The 27585-nt window shown below is 41.9% G+C and overlaps 2 protein-coding genes across 2 annotated transcripts in view; both read right to left on the bottom strand.

Moving 5' to 3' along the window:
* Positions 1–11292: 11292 nt before the first annotated feature.
* Positions 11293–18254, bottom strand: LOC131293312 (uncharacterized). The gene is made up of 7 exons (XM_058321392.1): positions 18130–18254; positions 15162–15288; positions 12888–13068; positions 12708–12825; positions 12292–12629; positions 11596–12222; positions 11293–11525 (listed from the first exon to the last, which is right to left on the bottom strand). Exons 1-7 carry the CDS (start codon positions 18252–18254, stop codon positions 11293–11295), a joined length of 1749 nt encoding a protein of 582 aa, XP_058177375.1.
* Positions 18255–19790: 1536 nt separating this feature from the next.
* The window catches only part of LOC131294594 (angiotensin-converting enzyme), a 61248-nt gene continuing 53453 nt past the window's right edge, over positions 19791–27585 (bottom strand). The window contains exons 9-10 of the mRNA XM_058322643.1: positions 22657–22797; positions 19791–20112 (exon numbers count right to left, since the gene is read on the bottom strand). Coding sequence (XP_058178626.1) covers positions 19791–20112; positions 22657–22797 — 463 coding nt within the window. The remainder of the gene's footprint in view (positions 20113–22656; positions 22798–27585) is intronic.

The raw sequence follows: 27585 nt of genomic DNA on the forward strand, positions 1-27585 counted from the left end.
TATGCTTTTTTTTAAATTACTCTAAGTGGCAACGGGCACTTGAACACGGGTTCACCAAGAGCGAAGCCGTAGTCATGTCTAGGAACCATAGCACAAGTTAGCTATTAACGGTGACCTACTTTTTTAAAGTTCACGTAAATATGCTTTTTTTTAAATAACTCTAAGTGGAAACGGGCTCTTGAACACGGGTTCACCAAGAGCGAAGCCGTAGTCATGTCTAGGAACCATAGCACAAGTTAAATATTAACGGTGACTCTGGTGTTGCTATAAGGTACCGCATTCTAAACTGCATCCTGTTGATGTTTCGAAGGTACGGTTTGAGAGGCATTTTCCATCTGCACAAGTAAGATATTTTTTTGTCCTAATAAGCACGCTATGTGCACAATCACTATAAATAAAGCTATCATTAAAACCACTAGCAAGTACAAAAGGAAGCATTTCTGATCCTTCGAGCTGTTTACAATTTTAAATTTTAATTTGCATTCTCATAATACTTCAAAAACTAAAAAAAAGATCCTACAATCATCCCACTGCTGTATGATATAGTTTCACTTGTTGTCGTTTTGATAAAGAAAGAATTATGGTATGAGTGAAACAATTTTGATTAGTGTACACACTCAATTTGAATGCTAACATCATAGCCATAGATTTTATTTTTCAAACTAATCGATCAGTATAACTGTGCTCTGTACACTACTTCAATTATGCTTTGTGTTCACTGTTTCACATTTTTGTAGTGTATCCGACCTTTACATAGGTTGCATGTGTTCTGAGATATCACCGCAATTAGTAGGTTGTATTTCATCATAGACATCGTCGCTTTGAACTATCAGTGTGGTATTGTTAGACGGTACATCATACTGATCTGGAAAATTAAATAAAAACATTGTAAAATTCTGTTACTTTAATTCTCGTAACAGACCAAGCTTTGATTCAAATGGTTTTTGCTCAGAAAAGATTGTATAAATATTAAAAATTCTCTTACCGTCACAAAATGCGAAATTTATTACTGGAGGGACAAATGCTGTCAAACGTTGCAAAGCATCTGGATTCTGTAACGGAGTATTGGTGGAAGACTTGCCCGGTTGTTTTAATGAGTACTCTAGAAAGTATGCCATGTATAGAAGCATTATGAACGAAATTATGGTTCACTTCATCTAAATGCTCATGAATCGTAGATGGAAATGAAGCATTTAAGAAACTATCGTAAATATTGGCCGATACTATCTATCCTATTTTTATATTACATTTCTGGACTGTATTTTTCATATTGCTACAATCTTAATAAAATCATTACCTTCTACTGTATGGCCCTGCCCAGGGCTCGGAGGAACGGCTGGGGAAGCGTTTTGCATCTGTTTAAAAAATGTATTTCTTTGTCTTAGTAGATACGCGAAGTACAGAAGCAAGCCTAGTAACGCCATCAACAAGTATAATAAATGCTTAAATACTGTGGTGGAAAAAGCGCTGAGCAAAGGGTTGAATTATTAATCTGGAGTACCGAACAAGAAACTGCCTTCCGAAAGAGTGGCTAACGACTGATGAAAGTGAAACGTAATTCCGAACTGACTTACAATCAGTTGAATTTGTACCAAATTCTATGTTACTTTCTTATCATGCTTCGTTAGTGTGGTGTACTTCGGTTTCAGTGAAGTAGATCAGAAAAAATTCAACTGATTTCATGAAACGTATCTTTAGAAGATTGAAACGCAATTTGTTTTCTTCCATCCTGTCTTGTTCCAGCTTAACTACTCAGTTTATGGTATCAAAAGAAAACACGAAAAATTATCGTACAATATACTGGCACGAACAGAGTTCAAGCGGAATTATATTACATTTCTACAACATATGATTGCATACCAAAAAATCCTACAACTACGGTTTATTAGGCCACCATCGGTTTGGAGTAATTTGCATCAGTCTCATCCGTATCTTCCGTCTTATCCGTTGTGCTGGACACCTCCGATACAGATGGTACTGAGTTTCATCGTAGATGTGCTCCACACAGTATTTTCTCGGTGGAGTTTTACTGTTTGAGGTAAAGTTGTAGTTGCAAAAGCTCTTGCAGACATGAGCAAAGCCTGCCAAGGTAATACCAGCTTGACAACCTCAGTTTTTCTGCCAAAATAGCTTGCCTTGGCATTGCTCATGTATGAAGTATCACCTTAAATTGTTGATAAGTTGTTGACGATAACATAGTTTTAAATTTTATTCTATACTCATTTTTTCATTAAAAATGAACAGCACCAGTTGTGTTTGAATGCGAATGGTTGTTTACGCTTGGTAGACTTGTTTGTTTACCTTTTCTTTACTATGTAATATTGAATGTCAAATATTGGCGAAGTTGCAACCAACATTTTTAGGTTGAACAAGATTTAGAATTTGCATATTGGCAGTGAAAGTTGGCGCCAACATTGCTCATGTCTGCAAGGGCTTTAAGGGAAGGTTTTCTTTCCACGATGTATAAAACTGTTGTTCACCGACACGTCGTAGTGCTCTGGCAGGAGTTCAAAACATGTTGATCGGTTTTGCATAGGAAAGATGAACTCCCTATCCTACTCACCAATGTTTCCATTTCGCAGATGCTTTGGTTGCACCCTGGTGTAGGTAACTTGCGGCACCTCATTCAGCGGATCGGACGATCGGTTTGAGTCGTTCCCGGGCTGGACACTTCCATCGACGATCTTCACCAGAGGAGCGGTTGCAGTAGCTTTGGATAATGTATTCCGATTGAGGCGTTTCATGTAACAAACGAGCGCATTTATAAAACAGAAAATAAGTTTTGATAAATTTCTGAATATTGGACATCAAAATTCCTCAAGTTTTAATAACGACTTTGAAAACATATCCTTGTAAGGTTTTATACAAAAGCTAAATGCCTGGAGCGCTTACTTGGTTCAGCATAAACAATTTCCTTCGGAAGTGCTGATGTGCCTAGCACTGGATCAATCGATTCATCTTGTACACACGACCTTTCTGATAAAGTAGTAGACAGTGATAAACTAGTAAACTTTTTCTGATAAAGATAAGTTTGTGGTTTGTTTAAAAAAAGGGTTTGTGAAACTCACCTTTGCTAAATGTGATACATTGTTCCGGAGGCACTGGCAAATTTCGCATGCGCTTGGCAGATATGGTGGGAGAACCATTAAGCGCAGATTCTAATAAAACTCTTCCTTTTCCTAGCAAGTACGCCATATACGCAATGACGATCAACAACAACACTATTAAAGACAGCAGAAAGTACGCAAAGAATTCTCTCTCAGCCATTGTTCACCTCGTCTCGTTGATCGATCGAAATATCGTTGAGAGTCTTGAATGAGTCGTGTTTCGTGAAATGTGGCTAATAAACTGCGTGGTGGGCTAGCTAGTGACTTCTCAACTAGAAGAAATTTATTGGTTTTCTTATCATTCTCCAAAATTATTTATTTTTACTGCTGCATAATCAAGTTAAAAATATATCCCACTGAAAGCCAGTCAGGTTGTTACACATCGATTGAATATTAGTCACACCGATTGCAAGGGCTGTGACACTGCTCACCGTTTCTAGCACGCCATTAAGCATGTTCTGAGCCGAAATTCCATCACTAGTTGCCCACTAACTGCAGCACAATTTAATGCGCACATTCTTTTATTTCTATTTTAAGAATTCTTAGTTTCGAAGTCCCGGGATGAAATGAGGCAATAAACCCTACTTTTTTAAAGTTCACGTAAATATGCTTTTTTTTAAATTACTCTAAGTGGCAACGGGCACTTGAACACGGGTTCACCAAGAGCGAAGCCGTAGTCATGTCTAGGAACCATAGCACAAGTTAGCTATTAACGGTGACCTACTTTTTTAAAGTTCACGTAAATATGCTTTTTTTTAAATAACTCTAAGTGGAAACGGGCTCTTGAACACGGGTTCACCAAGAGCGAAGCCGTAGTCATGTCTAGGAACCATAGCACAAGTTAAATATTAACGGTGACTCTGGTGTTGCTATAAGGTACCGCATTCTAAACTGCATCCTGTTGATGTTTCGAAGGTACGGTTTGAGAGGCATTTTCCATCTGCACAAGTAAGATATTTATTTGTCCTAATAAGCACGCTATGTGCACAATCACTATAAATAAAGCTATCATTAAAACCACTAGCAAGTACAAAAGGAAGCATTTCTGATCCTTCGAGCTGTTTACAATTTTAAATTTTAATTTGCATTCTCATAATACTTCAAAAACTAAAAAAAAGATCCTACAATCATCCCACTGCTGTATGATATAGTTTCACTTGTTGTCGTTTTGATAAAGAAAGAATTATGGTATGAGTGAAACAATTTTGATTGGTGTACACACTCAATTTGAATGCTAACATCATAGCCATAGATTTTATTTTTCAAACTAATCGATCAGTATAACTGTGCTCTGTACACTACTTCAATTATGCTTTGTGTTCACTGTTTCACATTTTTGTAGTGTATCCGACCTTTACATAGGTTGCATGTGTTCTGAGATATCACCGCAATTAGTAGGTTGTATTTCATCATAGACATCGTCGCGTTGAACTATCAGTGTGGTATTGTTAGACGGTACATCATACTGATCTGGAAAATTGAATAAAAACTTTGTAAAATTCTGTTACTTTAATTCTCGTAACAGACCAAGCTTTGATTCAAATGGTTTTTGCTCAGAAAAGATTGTATAAATATTAAAAATTCTCTTACCGTCACAAAATGTGAAATTTATTATTGGAGGGACAAATGTTGTCGAACGTTGCAAAGCATCTGGATTCTGTAGCGGAGTATTGGTGGAAGACTGTAGCGGAGTATTGGTGGAAGACGGTTGTTTTAATGAGTACTCTAGAAAGTATGCCATGTATAGAAGCATTATGAACGAAATTATGGTTCACTTCATCTAAATGCTCATGAATCGTAGATGGAAATGAAGCATTTAAGAAACTATCGTAAATATTGGCCGATACTATCTATGCTATTTTTATATTACATTTCTGGACTGTATTTTTCATAATGCTACAATATTACTACAATCGTTACCTTCTACTGTGTGACCCTGCCCAGGGTTTGGAGGTACGGCTGGGGTAGCGTTTTGCATATGTTTAAATAATATATTTCTTTGTCCTAGTAGATACGCGATGTACAGAAGCGCTATGACTAACGATCCTGTTAACGCCAGCACCAAGTATAAAATTAACACTCCTTCATCCATTGCTCACTACACTTAAATGCTTAAAGACTGAGGAGGAAATAAGCGTTGAATACCGAACGTTGAATCTGGTGTACCGAACAAGAAACTGGCATCCGAACGATTGGCTAGTGACTGATGAAAGTGAAACGTAACTCCGGCATGATTTACCATTGGTAAGTTGAATTTGTACAACATATCTATCTTACTTTCTTATCATGCTTCGAGACCAATGTTGTTTTCATTGGTATGTGACGGTATTAGTTGGTTAGTGTGGTGTTCGTCGGATTCTGTGAGGAGGATCAGAAAAAAATGCAACATTCCTGAAATGAAGTAAAACAAATCGAATTTACCTTATTGTTTTTACCATTAGAAGATTGAAGCAGAAGTTTGTTTCCTTTCATTTACATTTTCGTGCTGGACTACACAGTTTACGGCATCAAAAGAACACACGACAATTTATCATAAAATGTACTGGCACGAACAGAGATCAAGCGAAAATATATTATATTTCTACAAAATCTTATTTCATAAAAAAAAAACAATCCTACAACTAAGTTCTAATTGGCCACCATCGGTTTGGAGTAATTTGCATCAATCCCATCCGTCTCTTCCGTCAAACTGGTTGCAGCATTGTGATATAGTCAGGCAGTTCCTCTTTTATTTGATTTACAGCGGTGTATTTGAAAACGTTTTACGGAAATGCTCCTAGCAACAAAATTCGCAATACAGATACTTCGAGCTGCTTAGAAACTATTAAGTGACTAAGCATTCTCATAATACCTAAAAAACTAAAAAAAATTGATCCCTGATTCATCCCACAGCTTTGTGATATTGTTTTCTTATTTGATCGTTTTGATAAAGAAAGAAGTGTTTGTATGAAGTAAACACGTGCTGAAAAGAATGAGTTTAAAAATCTTTGATAGTGTACACATTTTATTTCTTTACTACAATTCATAGGCAAAGAACTTATTTTTCAAAGTAAATCAATCAGTATTACTGTGCAAAATAGTATACTACTTTAATTCTGCTTTTCACATTTTTGTAGCGTATCCGGGCTTTTCATAGGTTGTATGTTTTCGTAGATATCACTGCTATCAATAGGTTGTATTTCATCATAGACATCGTCATTCTGGTTGTCCGACGGTATTGAAAATTGAATAAAAGACATTGTAAAATTGTAGCAACCTTGTATTCCCTATATGTACGTGGATACTCAGTCCTCTCGCAGAGGGGAGGGTCTGGTCACGGTTGGGATTTGAACCCACGTCGTCGAGGTGGTGAGCCTCAGCGCTCATAGACCGATTTTCTAACCGGCGCTACCGCATGGCTGACGCGGATTTTATTCTATAAATAATAAAATTTATTGCTCTTACCGTCACGAAATGCGAAATTTAGCTCTAGAGGCATAAATGCTGTCCAATGTTGCAAAGCATCGGAGTTCTGCAGCGAAGTGTGTGTTGAAGGCAGGCCCGACCGTTTTAATGAGGACGCTAAAAAAAAGCCGTTTACAGAAACACGATAAATTAAATCGTGGTTCATTTAATCTTAATGTTTATGTATCGTTGATGAAAATGAATTATCAATCAATCAGAAAACTATAGTGAATAGGGGCTAATGTTTGCCGTATGATTCGTCGATTGAAACTGAAATAACTATCTATCTTACTTTCATATCACGTTTCTGGACTGTATTTTTCACATTGCTACAATTTTACTACAATCGTTACCTTCTACATTGTGACCCTGCCTAGGGTTCGGAGGTGCAGCTGGGGAAGCGTTTTGCGTCTGTTTGAGTAATATATTTCTTTGCCCTAGTAGATACGCGATGCACAGAAACACTATGAACAACGATCCTATTGACGCTGACAACAAGTATAATATGAACACTCTCCAAACCATTGTTCACTTTATCTAAATGTTTAAAGATTATGGTGGAAATAAGCGTTGAGCAAACTGTGGCTATTAATCTAGTGTACCGAACAAGAAACTGCCTTCCGAACGAGTGGCTAGTGACTGATGAAAGTGAAACGTAACTTCGACATGACTTCCAATCGGTTAGTTGAATTTGTACAACATTTCTATCTTACTTTCTTATCATGCTTCGAGACCAATTTTGTTTTCATTGGTATGTGATGGATTTAGTTAGTTAGTGTGGTGTACGTTGGTTTCTGTGAGGAGGACCAGAAAAAAATTGCAACATTACTTAAATGAAGTAAACCGATTCGAATTTACCTTATTTTATTAAACGTAGCTTCAGAAGTTTGTTTCTTTCCATTTACATTTTCATGCTTGACTACACAGTTTATGGCATCAAAAGAACACACGACAATTTATCATAAAATTTACTGGCACGAACAGAGTTCAAGCGAAAATATATGCTATTTCTACATGCAAACCTTATTGCATACCAAAACATTGTACAACTTCGTTCTAATTGGCTACCATCGGTTTGGAGTAATTTGCATCAATCCCATACGTATCTTCCGTCAAACTGGTTGCAGCATTGTGATATTGTCGGGCGGTTATTCTTTTATTTGATTTACAGTGGTGTTTTCAGTAACGTTTTACAGAAATGCGCCTTGTATCATAATTCGGATTTCAGAAACTTTGAGCTGTTTGCAAACTATTTAGTGAATAAGCATTCTCATAATACCTCAAAAACAAAACAAAAATTGAATCCTGATACATCCCAGTGTTGAAACTACCCAGTGGGAAACTGTATCACAAGTTTGCTTATTTGAACTTTGCGATAAAGAAAGAAGTGTTTGTATGAAATAAACTCGTTTCGAAAGGAATTTCGAACGTATGAATGAGTTGTAACTATTTCGATTAGTGTACAAATTTTATTTGTTTGCTACAATTTATAGCCAAAGAACTTGTTTTTCAAAGTAAACCGATTAGTGTTACTGTGCCCAATAGAACACTACTTTCATTAAGCTTTGTGTTCACTATCCCTGAATGCTTTAATCTGTTTCACATTTTTGTAGTGTATCCGGGCTTTTCGTAGGTTGTATGTGTACTTAGGTATCACCGCTATCAGTAGCTTGTATTTCTTCATAGACATCATCGCTTTCAACTGACAGTCTGGCGTTGTTAGACGGTACATCATACTGATCTTGAAAATAGAAAAAAAAACCATTGTAAAATGTTGTTACATTAACTTTCGTAATAGACCAAGCTTTGATTCAAATGGTGTTTACACAGAAAAGAGTGTATAAATAATAAAGTTTATTACTTTTGCCCTCACGAAATGCGAAATTTAACACTGGAGGCACAAATGTTGTCGAACGTTGTAAAGCATCTGAGTTCTGCGGCGAAGTGGTGGTGGAAGGCTTGCCCGACCGTTTTAATGAGAACCCTAGAAAGTATGACATGCATAGAAATACTATGAACTAAATCATGGTTCACTTCATTTAAATAATCATGATTCGTTGATAAAATGAAGCATTTAAGACACTATGGTAAATAGTGGCTAATGTTGGCCCTATAATTGGTCGATTGATATTGAAATAACTTTTTAACCTATCATGACTGAATTTTTCATATTGCTACAATTTTACTACAATCGTTACCTTCTACTGTATGGCCCAGCTTGGGGTTTGGAGATACGGCTGGAGAAGCGTTTTGCGTCTGTTTGAGTAATATATTTCTTTGCCCTAGTAGAAACGCGATGCACAGAAACGCTATGAACAACACTCCTATTAACGCCATCAACAAGAAAATTAGGAAAACTGTCTCATCCATTGTCCACTGTCATTAAACGGTTTAAGATTATGGTGGAAATAAGCGTTGAGCAAACTGTGGTTATTAATGTGGTGTACCGAACAAGAAACTGCCTTCCGAACGAGTGGCTAATGACTGATGAAAGTGAAACGTAACTTCGACATGACTTCCAATCGGTTAGTTGAATTTGTACAACATTTCTATCTTACTTTCTTATCATGCTTCGAGACCAATTTTGTTTTCATTGGTATGTGACGGTATTAGTTGGTTAGTGTGGTGTACGTCGGTTTCTGTGAGGAGGACCAGAAAAAAATTCAATACCGCATAAATAAAGTAAAACAAATCGAATTTACCTTATTTTATGAAACGCAGCTTTAGAAGATTGAAGCAGAAGTTTGTTTCTTTCCATTTACATTTTCATGCTTGACTACACTTTGTGGCATCAAAAGAACACACGACAATTTATCATAAAATGTACTGGCACGAACAGAGTAAAAGCGACAATATATATTATTTTTACAAAACCTTATTGCATACCAAAACATTCTACAACTACGTTCTAATTGGCCACCATCGATTTGGAGTAATTTGCAACAGTCCCATCCGTATCTTCCGTCAAACTGGTTGCAGCATTGTGATATTGTCGGGCGGTTATTCTTTTATTTGATTTACAGCGTAACGTTTACAGAAATGCGCCTTGTGTAAAAAATTCGGATTTCATAACTTTCGAGCTGTTTGCAAACTATTAAGTAAATGAGCATTCTTATCATACCTCAAAATAAAAAAAAATGACTCTTGATTCATCCCAGCATTGTGTGATATTCCCTATGTGATCGTTTCGATAAAGAAAGAAGTGTTTGTATGAAGTAAACACGTGTCAAAATGAGTTTCGAACGTATGAGTGAGTCATAAAAATTTCGATTAGTGTGCAAATTTTATTTGTTTGCTACGATTCATTATCATAGAATTTATGTTTCAAAGTAAACCGATCGAGTATTACTGTGCCCAATGGAACACTACTTTCATTAAGCTTTGTGTTCACTATCCCTGAATGCTTTAATCTGTTTCGCATTTTTGTAGTGTATCCGGGCTTTTCGTAGGTTGTATGTGTTCTTAGATATCACCGCTATCAGTAGCTTGCATTTCTTCATAGACATCGTCGATTTCAACTGCCACTCTGGCGTTGTTAGACGGTACATCATACTGATCTTGGAAATGGAATAAAAACCAAAGTAAAATGTTGCTACAGAATTTTTCTTAATAGGCCGAGCTTTGATTACAATGGTGTTTGGTCAGAAAAGATTGTATAAATAATAAAAGTTATTACTCTTACCAGCCGGAAATGCGAAATTTAGATCTGGAGGTACAAATGCTGCCGAACGTTGTAGAGTATCTGAGTTCTGCTGCGAAGTGTTGGTGGAAGACCGTTTGGCCGACCGTTTTAACGAGAACCCTAGAAAGTATGCCATGCATAGAAATACTATGAACTAAATCATGGTTCACTTCATCGAAATGATCATGGAATGAAGCATGAGAACTATGGTAAAGTCAATGGAGTAGTCAATATTTGCGTATGATTGGTCGATTGAAATTGAAATATCTATCTTACTATCATATCATATTTCTGGACTGAATTTTTCCTATTGCATTACCTTCTACTGTATGGCCCTGCCCAGGGTTCGGAGATACGGCCGGGGAAGCGTTTTGCGTTTGTTTAAATAATATATTTCTTTGCCCTAGTAGATACGCGATGCACAGAAATGCTATGAACAACGATCCTATTGACGCCAGCACCAAGCATATTACGAATGCCTCATCCATTGTTCACCTCACCGAAATGCTTAAAGATTATGGTGAAAATAAGCGTTGCGCAAACTGTAGTTATCAATCTGGTGCACCGAGCAATAAACTACCTTCCGAACGAGTGGCTAATGACTGATGAAAGTGAAACGTAACTCTGGCATTACTTACCAGTTGAAAACCGGCATTACTTACCATCAGTTGAAATTGTACGGAATATTTATCTTACTTTCTTATCATGCTTCTAGACCATTTTTCAGATTTATGAACTATTAGTTCATTTGTATGTGACGGTGTTAGTTGTTTAAAGTGGTGTTCGTCGGTTTCTGTGAGGTAGATCTAAAAACAAGTTTGACACCACATAAATGAAGTAGATGCAAATCAAATTTTACTTGATGAAACAATTTAGAAGATTGAAACGAAATATTTTTCCTACCATCCAGTTTGTGGAAGCTTAACTACACAGTTTACGGCATCAAAAGAACACACTAAAAAATATCATGAAATATACTGGCACGAACAGAGTTCAAGCGGAAATATATTATATTTCTACAAATCCTTATTGCATACAAAACAATCCTACAACTACGTTCTAGTTGGCCACCATCGGTTTGGAGTAATTTGCATCAGTCTCATCCGTCTCCTCCGTCTTATCAGTTGTGCTGGACACCTCCGACAGTGGAGGATACTGAATTTCATCGTAGATATGTTCGAGACTGTATTTTCTCGGCGGTGTTTTACTGTTTGCGGAAAAGTTGTAGTTGTAAGGGGAGGCTTTCTTTGCGCGATGTATAAAACTGTTGTTCACCGGCACGTCGTAGTGTTCTGGAAGGAGTACAAAATTAAATACATGAGCGGTTTTGCATAGGAAAGATGAACTCCCTATGCTACTCACCAATGTTTCCATTTCGCAGAGGTTTTGGTTGTACCCTGGTGTAGGTAACTTGCGGCAACTCTGGCAGCGGATCGGACGATCGGTTTGAGTCGTTCCCGGTCTGGACACTTCCATCGACGATCTTCACCGGTGGTGCGGTTGGCGTCGGTTTGGATAATGTGTTCCGGTTGAGGCGCTTCATGTAAAAGACGACCGACATCAGCAGACCGAGCGTGATCACCAGGAAGGAGATCGTCACGATCGCTTGTCGCTCGTTCGCTTCATTTTGCTGACCACGCGTATGATCGTCACTATCGTCGGATATTCCCACCAGAACGGGTTGGTTCCCGGATTCGAGGTAGACTAGCTGAGTGTCGGTATCGTTGGAGCTGTCGGTAATGGATGTCGCTGCGTCCTCGTACGTAACATTATCTTGCACTATGGTGGGATCTTCGATCTTTTTAACTGCGGTGTCTATGAAGGTGATTTCCACCCGGGAAGTGGTTGTAACGAGTTCGTACATACTCTCATTGCTGGCCGATCGCGAATGTCCCTTGGTTAGGACCATGCTCATCTCGGTGTTGTTCGGAAGATATTCGTGGTACGATTCGGCGTATGTTGCATTCGAAAGAATTTGACCGTTTGCTTCTGTGGTTGAGGTTATTGACAAATCAGTGGTTGTGCTTTCCCCGTCAAAGATTGTCGATAACGTGCCACTGGTAGTACTGGGTGTGGTATATGGTTCAGAAGGGCTACTACTACTACTACTACTATTACTACTACTGCTACTACTGCTAACGGTAGTCGAGGTAGTGGTTATACTGCTTTCCCTCATAATGGTATCATTATCGACCTTGATCCACTGCTCCGCCGAAATGCGCTCCGTACTTTCGGCGGAGAAACTGTTCTCCACCGTACGGGTAATGTTATCAAACATGACGACCTCATCGACCGGCAGGCAAAGGCCCGTCTGCGGGTGGCAAAGTCTGCCACTACAACTACACTTACTGACACACATCGTCCCATACGTTCCTTCCGGACATGGGGTCTCACAGCTAGAACGAGTGATAAAAGAATCAAAAGGCGAGTTTACATCTGCTTGAGGTGCACAAAAATTCGGTTCAAGACTCAACTATTTTCCCATCCATCCGTCAGCGCACCGGCAGTGACCGGTTTTAGTGTCACAATGTGAATAGTTCTGACAGTGACACCGATGTCGGCAGTTTACGCCCCAGGTACCATTCCTACATCCTACAAGCAGAAACAACTGAAAGGGGTTATAAACACATTACTTCTCATAACCTAACACTTACGCTGCAGGCAATGTTTTCCGGCGAAACCAGCCTCGCAGCTGCAAACGTTCGGCGCCTGACACACGCCATGGATGCATCCACCGCGGCATATCGGGCGGCATTCCGCCGTAGTGCCGTTATCGGTACGCTGCTCCTGATAGCCCTCGCAGCAAAACTCCACCCTTCGCGTCTTGGTAACGTTCTGCAGTGGGGAAAAAAGACAAGAAAAACACAATGAAACAGACTATAAATATCCACCGGAAGTTAGGTTATTTTTAGACTCCAGTGTTACGTAAACGTCCACTCCGTTGTTGCCAATTTATGTTTTCGAGGAGTTGTTCAAAATTCACCACAGCATACACACGCCAAATGGTTGGCCCTTCGGGGATGGTGGTCTTGCGTAGGGTACATTTTTAACGATCACTTTGAATGTCTTCATGCGCCCAACGACAAGTTGGCGCGAAGTTGATGAATGCATGCAACATACGCAAACCATTGCAGCATAATGAATCGAATTAAGAATTCAGTCCCTTGCGCTTGCCGATATTTATGACGAGCGGATGCATCGAAGTCCAAACAAGGTTGGATGCAAAAGTTTTTGAGAACGTTAGAACAAGTCAGAAAAAGTGAAATAATAAATCATTACTAGCACAAAAGAGTATTTATATTGTTTTTGATAAAAACTCTACCGCAATTTACTATTTAAAGTAATTAATTCATAGTTCATAATTTCACTGGAATTATTCTATTCAAAGCCCAAGAACTAAATTCAGTATGAAGTAAATGAACCTAAGGCAAAAATGATCATCGCAACTCAAACAAGCCATTAACATACATGAATTCCTTCACGCACGGAAAGGTACATTTAAATATTATTACCATTCCAGAATGTGAACTTCCTGTTCCGGCCGGTAACGATCGGTAAAAATGACAGATTTCCCACAGACCCGTCACCATTCATTCACACCAAAAACCCGCCAAAAGGTGCGTCTAGCATGAGCGTAACTATTCATTCACTACGTCACCAATGACCCTGGAAGTGGTTTCAGAACTATTGGACAGTTAAACTGTGTGAGCTCGCAGGGGAATCAAAAATTCCCTGTACGATTACGAACCGGCGGTTTCCTTGATTAAATTAATCCCCATCCATCAAGGGTGCCAGGGTGGGGCCCTGATCCGGTGCTGAAACAAAAGGCGGACGTAGCCGAAACTTCCCGATCCCAAGCCGAATACTAAGTGCGCTGGGAAGGGATTCTCCCATCGCATCTTCGAGCGTCGTCTCAAGAATGGTCGCGATGTCGGCGGACAGATAGCAACCAGCAAGATACCCGGTGCTGTGCGCTTATGATGGGTCTTTGTTTCTTATTTAATTCCATTCTCTTCCAGGTCCGTTCGTTCGTTCTGTGTACTTCCTGTTCTCGCGTGTTCGCGAGCCGCCGATGGCTTTGTGAATTTTATCGCCCGCCCTCGGTGTTTGCGATGTGGATTTGTTTGCATTTCGTGTGACGGATGAATGTCTCCTAATGCCGGCGATCCAGTGGAAAGATGAGTGAAGTCACGGGCTTAGCCTAGACTCGTCACCGTACGGGATCCCAATGCATCGCACCCAACCACCACCACCGGCTCACCGGGGAAGCGGAAGTCGCGAAATAAAATAATGGCTAACAATCGTTATTATTGCCGTAATAGGTGCGTGGACGGTGTATGCGTAAGAAAGTCGTTGATCGTGAACTCTACAGCGCCTTGCGACGTCGACGCGGTCAAACCGCACAAGCGGTAATTGATGTTTACGATCTGTTATGGGGCGCACAACCCTTTCTGGGCGGCATCGCCATTTCGGCAATGCGCTTTCGTGTGGTCAAACATAATGCGGTTTGACTGAATTTGCATGTGATTTATGGAGCTGATTGTGAGGACTGACGGGCAACGGGTCGATTTGTGGCTTCATTTGTTTGCTACATGACAACACGATTGCTTTTACTATTTATCGCTTCCCTTGGACAAAATGAACTAATGTATTATGTTAATTACTTCATGTGATGTCATGTTAGTGTTTTTATTTAATGTTTTTGACAATTGAACATACAACTTTGGATTTATGTTTTTATTTATTACTTTGTGATTGTTTTAAGATCATACTTGTTTAACGAACTTCCTTCACTTCCTTCAAGGTACTGATGTATTATATTAATTACTTCATTTGAATTCATGTTAGTGTTTTTCTTTAATATGTTTTGACAACTGAACATAGAGCTGTGAGTCAATTTTTACTTAGTAGTTATTTTGAGATCATACCTGTTTAACGAACACTTCTTTCACCTCCGTCCGGTAGGAAGTGCATCTTGGAGGGATTTCCAGACACCATTGTCTCGTCAGGACCTGTACCGTTTGATTTCGTGGAATTGTTTCAGTTTCGGTAAAGCTAGAAAAAAATATGGAGAGGCAAAAGAAATGCGATAAACTTCAGGAGACGATCAACCACACACATCCAGCAGCAGCTTGCTTCGAACTGGCCACTCATCACAGCTAACGATGGATCAACGTTTGCTGCCAACGTGTTCCAAAAAGAACGACAGCAGCAGCCCATTCGAAGCCCCTTTTCTCCTGCCTTCCAGAACCATCAATCATGTGGCAATTTAATAAATCGTTTTTGACGTATTATTAAACCGTGTTGAAGCAATCGAATCGCTGCCAACCTTGTGTACATTGGTTGATGTGCAGCGTTGACCGGATCAATTTAAAATTAACTAGCAAAAAATAAAAAAGACCCAGTATGCTTGTTTGGGTGCCTCTGAAGGGTTCGTCGGTTCATCGTTCGGTAATTTACTGCACTTTACGAAATAATCCCAATGCCGCAACAAGCGCGATCTTCTGCCAAGAAGAATGATCATAAATGTTCACACCGACAAACACGCACTCGCACGGGATTGCATCAAAGACGTTGTTTTCAACTGTTACTTTTCTTTCCTCAGTAGCAGATTTAGACGATTTGGATTTCTTTTCCCTTTTAATTGCGCGAGAGATAAACATGCGTTCCATGCCAGCCGGATTAACCGACCGTCTTTGCAGTATAAACCACTTGAGAACTGTTGAAAACGGTTGGATTGTTACAGCACGTCGAAACATTTTCGCCAGCCCAGCCTAAAAACGCCGATTTATTTGGCGTTTGGGCGGCGTGCTGAAGAAGTTCGTAATGGTGACTGAAGAAAGAGATTTTTGGGGAGAGAAGATTGGGGATGAATGGTAGCACGAAGAATGGTAGAATTAGAAACGAAAATGTGCTTGGGTTATGTAACAAGAAAGGAAGAAAATACTTCGATCGTATAACGGTTTGATTTGATTCTTGAAACATGGTTAATTAATTTAATGATTGTTATCGACGAAACTTATTCAAAATTCGTTCTAAACACTTCTCTAAGTTTATTTTTAAATAAATGTTGCACAACACAAACATCTGAACACTTAGTTTATCTTGTTTTTGATGTTGCATTCGTTTAGAACACCCTACTCTATTGGAACCGGTTGTCACTGGCGAAATGGAGCATAATTTATGTCCGAAACGTTCGAAATGCAAGGCCTCTGACACGCACGTTATGCAAGGGAGCTTATTTACGCCTCTTCCCGGGCATGAATTTGAGCTGCACCAGCCCAAATCTGTAGCACGCACGCACTCTGCAACGTTCCGATTCAAGGTTCCACTCGCTCAGGGCCTTGGCGCTCCTAATGCCCATCTTCCTGTTCGGTGAAATATAAACGAATTCACATGGGTTGTCTTACACTTTTCCCCCCTTTCTGGCTGCCGTCGCGGTTCATTCATGGATCGATTATAAAATGAAACCATTTTTCCTGCGGCTTAGCCCACCGGTTGCCAATCGATCGATGAGTCCTTTCTAAGCTCGTTAAGCCAACGTTCGGCAGACCCTGGAGCTTCGGTGGGTTTTTCATGGCGAGAGCGCGCACGCGCACACACACCCGTTTCTCATCAATCATCGTTGGTTGCGTAGCGGTGATTGGAAAAAATGACACCCCTGGTGCAGGTGGGATGGCCCCCGGGAGGAGCGTGGTCGTGGTTGAAAAACGGTTTCGTTCCATTCCCAGGACGGTGCGTCCCAGCGACGTGCAGCGGTCATTACGCAATACCTACCGTGATCGTCCAGGAGGTTTGTGGGTTGGAAAACACATGCCACGCAAACCTTTTTCCCGGGGCTGTGACAGAAAAAGCTCGGGAAAGGGAAAGGATAAGCGTGTGCAAAGTATGCGGAAGCGTTCCAGTGACCAGGTTGGGTTCAGTTGAAAATAAAAGGGGAGTACTGAGTGGCGTCATTGTTGCCACAGGAACCCCACAGCGGCCCGGTGAAAAACTGCAACATAACGCTGCCCGGCGCGGCTGATTACAGGGATGGGAGACATTAGCACCATTTACCCATCCGGACGGCTCCGAAATGACGTCCGGAGGTTCGCCAATTCGAACAATCGTGCTGCTCCCCAGCTGACGGCTATCGGTGTCTCTAGTTTGTAGCCGCTGCCACCAATTTTCCCGTGCCTTGAAGGATGGCAATTGTTCACCCGCGGGGCGGGAGCTTGGACAGGTCAGACCCGGCTTCTCCGGGCGTTAAATAAGCAGCCCTGCACCGACAGTGGGAAATGTTGCTTCGTCAGGGCGGTCCGCCCGGAATGGGGAACGAGGCAAACGCCCGAGACTCGGTGAGATAAGTAGCGCGGGTAGCGCCACAAAATGACGTGCCCCGGTTCGGCAGACGGTTTGGCACGGCTTTTCGGACGGCTTGTCCGGTGGGTGGGGCTGCTTTCAGGGCGATACCTTTTACCCGCACCGTGGGGAGTGCTTTGAGCTGGGTGGCTGGTGCGAATTACCAAGCATTACATTATCCAATTAATAAAGCAACGATTGACACCCGAAGGCGATTGGCGGTGAACCGTTTGTTTTGTGAGCAGCTGAGATGCAGGAGGAGAGTTTTTCCTCGAGGCCTTAGCGCGTTGAAGGACACGATGGCAGTAATGTTTAAATTAATAGATTATTTATGATTCGCTGGAATTAATTACCACTTAAACATTACCGAATCGAGATGGTCAACTGTTAATAGTTTTGACACCTTTGTCAGTTAACTACTTTTGCCTACAAAATTATTTTACAGATATTTTTTATCATGGTTAGATCACTTGATTTTCAATGCATTTATTTGATTTTTCCATCTCTTTTCACCTTTTAAGTTATTTTTCCATCTCTTAGCAAATGTGAATTTACCTCTCATATCGGTAGCAAACATTGTCGCCTTCTAGCGTATATGATTGGCATGTTGTTAGCAGACTCAGTACAAAGGCAAGCTCCCAGTAGTGAGCCAAACCAGGTTTAAGGTAATTCTTCATCATGCTTTCACCATTTGAATATCGTCATTGCACACGACACGATGAACTTCTGATGTTTCGTGCTTTGAATGATTCACACTCTGTTTTGAATTATATTTTATTATGATTTCTAGCACTCGTTAGTTTTGTTTTCTGACCACAATTTATACGACTTGGATTGTATCAACTTATCGTTCTTTTTGGCACTCTAACACAATGCACACGACACAAGAAGTTTACAAACGCAATTTCATCTACGAAAGTACATCAGAAAGACACATTTATGTTTTTAACCACCAAGAAGGATCCGCTGTGTGATCCTTTCCGCGCTTCGTATCAGTCGGAAGTCAACCGAACACTGAACCGAACCGAGCACACCATCGAACGTTGGCCGCCATCTCGGGACGGATTTCTCCACTGGCTCATCTTTGGATCTCGGAAACGTAAACGAGATAAAATGATCAAATTCAATTTAGCAAGGGTCCCCGTCGAGGCTTGGAGCGACGCTTTTGGACGCGCGGTGCAATGTTGTGTCACAAATATGGCAGGCTGCACTTGATCTTGGCCGTTGCATTCTCGTGGCGCGCGCTTGTGAGTCGACCCAAACGCTGACCGGGGCGCGTAAGGGCAACCCATTGCTGGCCTTTGGAAGTCTATATTTATCAAATGGGTTTGTTATTCTTTTTTTCTAGCCTATCAGAGACAGGAGTTAACGTTACCTGAAGGTTGCAATGTGCCAGTGGACAAAAAGGATCCTGATACAGCCTGACAAGAAAGCACTCTTAGCAAAAAGGGCTTAATTGGCGTAGCGGTTGATATGATTGAGAGTGTTAATTGTATTTAGATGTAAGTATAAACAGGTTTTCAATACCTACCACCATTTGAATTGGGCTCTTTGTTGCGTTTTCTTTCATGGACCACACATCGTTTGAATTACATTGAACTAATTTATTTATTTGAGTTGACTCATAAAACACGCTCGCACAATCAATCCACAAAAACACGCTACCGTTGGTGCATGAGCACTCATTTCCTGAAGTGTATCCACCGCCCCAGCTCGTCCCTGTCGTCGTCGTCGTCGTCTGAAGTGGCCTGAACCGAATCAACTTTGGTTTGCCGCTGGAAGCGGTTTAGCCTCTCCGCCACGCTCGTTTCCACGCCTTTTTCGCCGTCCGCGAAGCCTGACGGTGACACTTAAGGAAGCGGGACCTACCCAAAGGGGCCGCAAACGAGACAAATCAAATGAGAAAACAACACACGCACGAAAAACCACTCGCTCGCTCAATTGAGGCAAATTGTTTGCCGTGGCTTGGCCGTTCCTTGGCGCGACGGTTGACTGGCCCGATGAGTTCCGATTTCCGGGGATGGAGATCCGCGCGCGACAATGAACTTGACGAGTCATCCACCGCGGGTGTGTGTTCCCTCCTCGATATGTGTGTTTTTATGGACGATTATTTATGTTTATTTCATAACGGTACGCTACTCTACGGGTGATGTGAGGTTATGAACCTCCCTATCGGTTTAAACTACTCGGATTTTTACGTTTCATCTGTACTCATCTCATCGGAGCTGGTGATGCTTTGCCAGCGCAACGACCAGGGAGGAAATCGCGAGCACCAACCAGCTGGTGAGCTGCACCTCGACGGCAACATTGTAGAACCCGCCAAACACCTGCAGATTGGCCGTCTCGATGCTGTGCTTGCAGTAGTCACCGTCGTAGATCCAGCCGACGTACTCGTTGTTGCGCAGGTTTTCATTCCGCAGCCATTCCTCGAGGGGCCGGAAAAACTCACGCAACGCCGACCCGTCCAGCCGGCCCTCGCCGATCACCTCCTGCAGGACCTGCTGCCACGGTTGCGAGGCACCGCGCTCCATGAGTTTTCTGAGCCGACGCACGGGGTGGGTTGAGAAAAACGGAAAGAAAGGAGAGAGAGAGAGAGAAAGGGATCACTCCCGTTAAATGGCGCTGAACGAAACTGCGGGGGAAGAGAAAGATGTATTGCCCTAGTGACGGTAGTAAATTTAATTTGCCTCACGTGCGACGAGAAGCGTGTATGTAATTGGCAGAAAGTATGTTAAAAGGCAGCAGCTCCCTAATGCAAGGATAAAGAAAGATAAAGCGTCCGCAACGGTCCATTAAACGAAATCAAACACACACCATTCTTTCAGGTTCCATTCCTTTTTTGCAAGTCAGTCCACTCTGTGGCTTCCATTCTTCAAGCGAAACACCTTCGCATCCGATCGTCACGACGCAAAGTGCACTTGCAATGGCTTGCATCCACTTGCACGCCACGGGAGGCTCGGCCGAGTGACGGTTCGCTGCGATGCATTACGTAAGCCGGTCCCGGCGGGTGCAAATCAAACGTCAAGATCCACAATTATCCCGTCGAATGTATCATCGAGCCAAGCGGGGGAGCGTAAAATGCGGGCGCTTTTGGGCCGAACGATCCTAGCGACTTTGTTTTTTCCCTCTCGTGGCGGGTCGTTTGACATGAAGAATTATGGGCCAACTGATCGAGTGGACGCAAGATGGTGCTGATAGATCCATTCTATGTTTTGCTAACTATCATTCAAGCGTTTTTTTTCCTCGCCTAGTTTTCAAAGCAATGGGAAAATGCGGGCGAGGGTTTCTACGTAACGAATTATTAGTGTAAATGTTCATTTCAAAAGCAAAATTAGCTAAATCCTTCGTGAACTATATTTTATTTAATGAAGTCAAATGAAATTAAACACAAAAAATCAAGATAAAAGGTGCTTTTCATCATAAAAGAACCAATAACAATATACTCAGCACAAATTAAGACATTCATGTAGTCGAGATAAAACGATGTAAAACTGTCATGAATTTAAAGGATAACATATTTTTATCATTTAACTCGTAATAGTACTAACTTTTGCATTAAAAAAAACTAGACAAATTTTCGTAGGCGATAAGAAAAAAGTTAACCTAGCTAATTGAATGAAGTAAATTTTATTGTTAAGTTATATCACTTCAATGTATAAAAAACATTCGGTCCTTACGCTCCTTGACCGAAACTTTAGCCATAGCCGAAAAATCCATTCATGTAAGGATGTTTTTTAGTTGTTGTTAGGCATTCATGACCCAGTGCTACTCTGTTTGGACTATAAAATGTTGGATTAGGTCCTTCCTTTAAGTGTTGCAAATGTTTTTTCGATTGGTTGTAGCTGAGAGGCATATGGAGGGTTAGCAGCTTCGATGCGCTTTGCGCATGATTTACTGTGGACAAGCATGTCCAAACCACTGGATTGTACTCTTTGTGATGTTTTCTGATAAAGTTGCTTAACTCCGGAAGGCACTGCACATTATACACTTCTCCATACGACGAAAGTCTTGACAGAAAGTAGAGCGACTTTGTGCATAGCCTTCCCGCTGATTTTCAGCCACGAAATATGAGTTGGAGGTACCCAAAACATTTGAAATATACTGTAAGATGCTTCAAAAGGAACATAAAGTATCAGGGTTTTTTTACCATTCGCCGCTGTCTAGCTTGAAATAAGCTGCAACATCCATGCTGGTCACGTTGCTGCGATTTTCCGAAAACATGTTTGACAGGAGCTTCGAGCCTGTCTGTTTGAGTAACTGGAAGTTCCAACAAATATTCAAACGCAGTTGGTTTAATGTTTTGGTCACGGATTCTAGTGAAATGATAAAACTGTCAAACTGGAATTTAAAAGATATGCTTCTTTTTTTACGTTTTTTTTAAACGTTTTCCGTTTTTGCATGAAGTCTTTAAAATTTGTTTATTTTTTTAATGCCAACGTTACGATGGAAACTGTAACACATCGGTATCAAAGTTTGTAACTCCTGCATCAGATGTAGCTCTATTAAGCTTCGTTCAAACTTTCCTATCTTCAAACTACTTTCCCATCTTCGGCCAAACTACGACAAAGACCTACATTCACTAGCCTGATGGGATTAGCCCGGCTTTCCGCATTTAAAAACAATCACCTTGTTCCAACGCAATCGACGGATGGAGTGGATCACAAGTTAATTTGATCGCGACCACAATCAACTGATCACCCTTGTCAAATGTCACTGACCAGCTCAAAATCCGCGTTGATGTAAGGCGTCAGTAGAGAAAACAAAAACTAAAACACGATGATTTAGTTTCCCCGAAACCGAAGCCAGATTGATGTAACGGGTGGGTACCGAGCTGGACTGGGTCTGCGTCGCAAACCAGGTCACTCCGGCTACTTTTCCCATGCGGTAACTCATTTTTCGATACCAACCAAAACACGGCCAAACATACCGACACCATCGTTATCCATTATCAACGATATCTCGGGGGGAAGGGTGAATGCGTGTTCGTGTGTTACAACGCACGTCCCGTTTCGGGGCGGTTTGAAACATAATTCCCTCCCAACTGGGATGGCGGTGAAGGGGATGCGGGAAGCGTGTACTCACTTGAGAATGTTGCCGGCAGCCGGTTGGCGATAGATGTCACACTTATGCAACGGTTTGGCGGGATCCTGCGGGTCGTACTGGCCGGACGCGGTGCAGAGGGAGCGGTAGATCTGGAACTGCAGCACGTTGGAGAAGAAATACCTGCGGAAGAGGACAGAAACGAACGGTTGAAGAATGATTAGACGTATTAAGCTGGACAAGGGCTCATCAACCGAAAGGATACGGCGCCGTGTAGGTGCCTTAAGATTCCGGCCAGCTGATAACGAACGCGATGGAAGGTGTTTTTAATGCCTTGTCTAATGTTTTCAACACGACAAACGGCACGGGCCGCCCTACATGGCGTCGCCGTTTCATATCGCCAGAAATCGTTACCAATTTCGGTCTCCCACCCCATTGGCCCAGGGATGAAAAGGTGTGCGCGGGAAAAGTAAATATGGCAGCAGAAACAAAACGAGCGCTGGCGGAAAAATGGTGCACGTTCACCGTTTCGAGCGAGATCGAGCGTTGCACAATGTTGCATACCACGGCGAGCGCATACGTGCATTGTATTTGGGGGAGATTGTGTTTCTTCCATGCCTCGTGTATGCTGCGACTCACGGTTAAATAAAACGGCCCTTTTCAGGCGGTCTAACTGTTCTCCACGCTGGTTCACATTAGACACTACTCCAAATTAATTTTTGTTCACCCGAAAGGCTGACGGGGGTGGTGGTGTTAAGTAAATATTATTACTGCCGCAAAGAAATAAGTGATAATGACAATCATTAACTCACCCTGCAGCAGCGGGGGGGGGGGGGGGGGGGGCCCGGTTTCAGGTAATGGAACCCGTTGTTTCTTGAACGAGTTCATTAATTAAATTAAGCCGGTTCGTCGTTTCACGCTCGTCGAAGCTCATTCGATTCGAAGCCCCGGCTCAAGCAAGAACTATTTCACGCCTGAACCGTCGGTTCCGTCATCCCTATTCGATCGATTAGCGCTGATTGATTAAACCCCAATCGGCTCAACGGACCCGCAAATTAGCGGATCGGTTACCCGTGGGCAAAGGGCAGTGCCAACCCTCGGAGCAAAGTGCTTTCATCGCCGGACGTTTTGCTGATTGATAATTTTGATCAATCAATTCTGCCACCGAGCTACCTCAAGGGGAGCGATAGCCTTGATTGATAGCTGCCGGTAGACGCAAGCCCGGTAGCGGCCTCTCTCGCCACAATCCGACGTTGCCTGGGCCTTCATTTTTTCGACTAACGATTTGATAACAATCTGTGGCTCGAGACTGGTGGCGCTTTTCTTGGATCGTTTTCTTGTCAGGATCAATCGCGTTGGCGATTCGTGGAACATTTTCCTACCACAATTTTGCTAAAGAGCACGGTAAAGCTTCAAAGCCAACGCCAAGCAGCGAAGAAACGCGGTGAAATAATAACAGACATTGCGGACAGTTCACTTTTACATAATAAATACCCACCATTACCGAGGCCGGTACGTTTGCGTACACAGCGATCGAGATGCAGTTTTGTGTAGGAAGCGGAGGAGAAAATGTAATTTCCCTCCAATGCTGTTTTGGATGGGAAAGCCAACGGGGGCAGCTTATCTCGACGTCGGATAAATATTAAACGATTTAAAAATTTCTTTACCCCCGATACGATCAGTACGTTGTTTCAATATGAAAACGAAAGTAGATCTAAACGGCTTCTCGTTGTTTGCTTCTCTCTTTACGATGCGCTCATCAACAAGCAAGCATATGATGCAAGCCATTCTTAAATCGACTCATTTGAGCCGCCTAATTTGCTCCTAATCTTAACCGATCCTCAAACCGCGCGGAAAAGGTCAACCAATTGGGCAAGCCTGAAAAATGAAGCCGATCGGCGGGATCGGTCCCTTTTTTGCATTCGGGACTTTGCCGCTGCCAAAAGACCTTGAGATTTCGGTTGGCAAATGTGATCGAAAGAAATGTCATAAATGGCACGATGCACGACATCATCGCGCGCGTGATTTGTAGTTCACTGGATTATGTATTCGCTGCCACCGCTTCATTTGCACGTTGACAGAACGAAAGAGATTCCTTTTCGTCACCTCTATCCTTTGTGAGTAACATGTATTTGGTAAAAAATATTGGAACAATTTTGTTTTTGTTTGTAGTTCAATTGATCGTTGATTGATCGTTTCAGCAGTATGTTTGTTTAAATTAATATACATTTCGAGCAAATTCAACTTTACGCTTGTTTTTGGTAGTGACAGTCCCGATTAACTTGCCTCAGTTGCTGCTTCAAATATCAAGGGCACCGAACACAGCTCAATTGAAGTCGAATCACGACTTCAACAAAAGGCTTTGACACAGTCTTATCAAATCGGTTCATCTGCTTTGAGAATGTCGAAAAGAACAATTCGTTTCCTTCTTTAGAGTGATGAAGCAATGCTCTTTATGCGATGCGATATAGAAAAAATGGGGCTATTTGGTTGAAACCATTGCTGGACAAATAGTTGCAAAATAACATTACCACAACTCTGTGGCCAGTGACATTTGTTACAGTTGCGCCCACTGAACCGGATACGGTTGCATTCCGAGCTGGACTATAAAACATAAAGAAGAGCACCTGAAGCATAACGTTCAGCACATAGTACGGCTTATGGGTAATTTTTTCTGCATTTCTTTTTGCAAGATTACCCCGTGCCACTTGATTGACGACCCGTCATGAAGAATTTTGTCACATTGGTACGTGCGCTTGAGCATGGACGGTTCAGCTTCTGCAGTGGCTCAAACCCAATCCAAACGGTGGTGGTTTGCGCAAATAACGCGACATGCGTAGCGGTCGCTTCATCATCATCGTTTGATGCTTAATTAGCCGGTTCGCAAAGTCTGCACAGTTCGCCAAACTGGCCAGATTTACGTAACGAGCGGTGTCCGGTGCCGGTCGCGCGAGCGTCTGCGTTCGTTATGTACCTACTGGGCGATTTGAATTGAATTCCTTCGGCTGTGGTTGCACTTTTTTTTCCACCCCGTACGTGTTTTTGCCGACGCTTCTGGTTGACCCACATTTGGTGTCGCGACGTCGCGATATCCGATTGCCCTTCATTTATTCACTGCGCGCCACCTGCGCGGGTTTTGCGGGGACACAATTTGTCCGCGCGAGGTGCTCTCCAATTTTTGGAAAACATTCCTTTTCCGTGCATCACCCTCCCCGACGGTGTTTTGATCAGTTCAAGGCCGTGTCCCTGTTTGCCGTTTCCCCTTTTTAACCGGTGACCTGATTTTGCTCGTTCCCTTCGGCCGCTTCTTTCCGTTCCGCCGTAAATGGCTTTCACTTTGCGCCGAGTGGCTCGTGCTGCGCCGCTCACCTCATCCGATCGGTTGACGGAATTATGTCCGGCCCGGATCCGGACGGTAGGAACTTCGGTGATTGGTTCATCCTCCAAGATGTCTAGTCGGATCCGGTAGATCTTGCACGTGTCCCATCACGATCGATTCTGGATTTCATTTTCTTCTTCTCTTCGGGGGCTAAATCGTGATTCCGTGACCATCGTTGTTAAAACGAAAAGGGTTGTGCAATGTTACATCGGGTTTACCGATCGATAGTTTGCTCAGAGCATCATCATCATCATCATCGCTGACCAGCATAAAAATTGGGTTTGTCATTAATCTTCAACCAAATTAAAGCGAACGAACATTTACGATGTTGAGACAATCTATCAGTTCTATTCAATCGATGTTAAACATAAGCCCAACTATTATTAAAATATTTACCTTATTACTCTAGAACGAGAGAAGTTTGTATATTTCTTGTTGCTTTTTAAAAAGTTCACTGAAACTCCTTCATCAAACCCAGAATTTTTAAATTGTACATATGTCCGTAGTGAAAATGGTATTGAAATGAATTTCATTGTAAAGAAAAATGAAAAATTTTATTATCTTGTTTTATTGCTAGTTTTATTGATTTTATTCATAGAGCATATTTTAAATGTTTACAAAAATTTCGCAGTTTACCAAATTACCGTTATTTATATATTTTGCATGTACCATACACGATAGATTTTTTCAATGGAATTTGATTGAAGATCATTAATATTTTTGATAAATTTACATTATTTTCCTTCAATTTCACTATCAAAAAGACAAGCTTAACTTAATAAAATAAACAGTTCTCACCAAATTAAAATGTAAAAAATGTTCAATCTCTAGCCACTTCACGCTTTGTTACTTAAACTCTCCGTTGCGCTTCTCCGAATGCACCGCGATGAGGAAATCGTTTTGTCCCTCATTTTACAGAAGTGATTTATGTTCGAAAAATTACAGTTCTATCTTTAATCACATCACACCTTCGCCAATTTTCCTATCGACAATCGTTATCGATCGCTTCTTTGCGCACCGGGGGGCTCGTTCGTGCACGGGAAAAGGGATGATTTCGATCGATTTATTGCTCCCTGGCGCCATGCTATCGTGGTGGTGAGTATACCAACAACATAATTGACGATTCGTGCATTCCGCTCGCGCGAGCGCAGTGTGGCATGAAGTTTTCCACCAAACCTCGCTACACTGATTGTGCAGGTTCGTCGCTTGATGCCAGAGTTTTGTTTCACGAAATCGTTTGATTTATTATTTATTTGCACGGCGCCTTTCAACAGGGTGCTTCAGTCGATCGATACGCTGATCAATGGGTAGCTGCCAGAGGCTGCCAAACGAAGACGTTTCACAGCGGGATCAAACGGGAGAGAGACATGGCTCGCAGAATTTCCATCACCATATAATCAGGGCGCGCAAGACTTATGCTAAGGAGCACCCATAAAGTGCTCGGCTGAGCTGTACCGGCGGTGCCGATTCCGTGGTCGGGCTTGCGAAAACGCTCCCATCTATTATTGCCACCATTGAAATCGCGCGATCTTTGCAACGTCCTCCTCCGCGGCGTAAAAGTGGCCCGATCGCGCATACGCACACTCCAAGTG

This window comes from Anopheles ziemanni, chromosome 2 (genome assembly GCF_943734765.1).
Source record: "Anopheles ziemanni chromosome 2, idAnoZiCoDA_A2_x.2, whole genome shotgun sequence".
In the NCBI taxonomy this organism is placed as follows: domain Eukaryota; kingdom Metazoa; phylum Arthropoda; class Insecta; order Diptera; family Culicidae; genus Anopheles; species Anopheles ziemanni.

Bases quoted from the DNA above. Each gene is read 5' to 3' on its own strand.
- LOC131293312 (XM_058321392.1), bottom strand. From the start codon at position 18,254: ATGATGAAGAATTACCTTAAACCTGGTTTGGCTCACTACTGGGAGCTT. The intron at 15,289-18,129 runs GTAAATTCACAT...ATTTTTTTCTAG, and splicing joins GTTTGCTACCGATATGAGAG to CTTTACCGAAACTGAAACAA. The intron at 13,069-15,161 runs GTATGATCTCAA...TCCCCACTGCAG, and splicing joins AAGAAGTGTTCGTTAAACAG to AACGTTACCAAGACGCGAAG.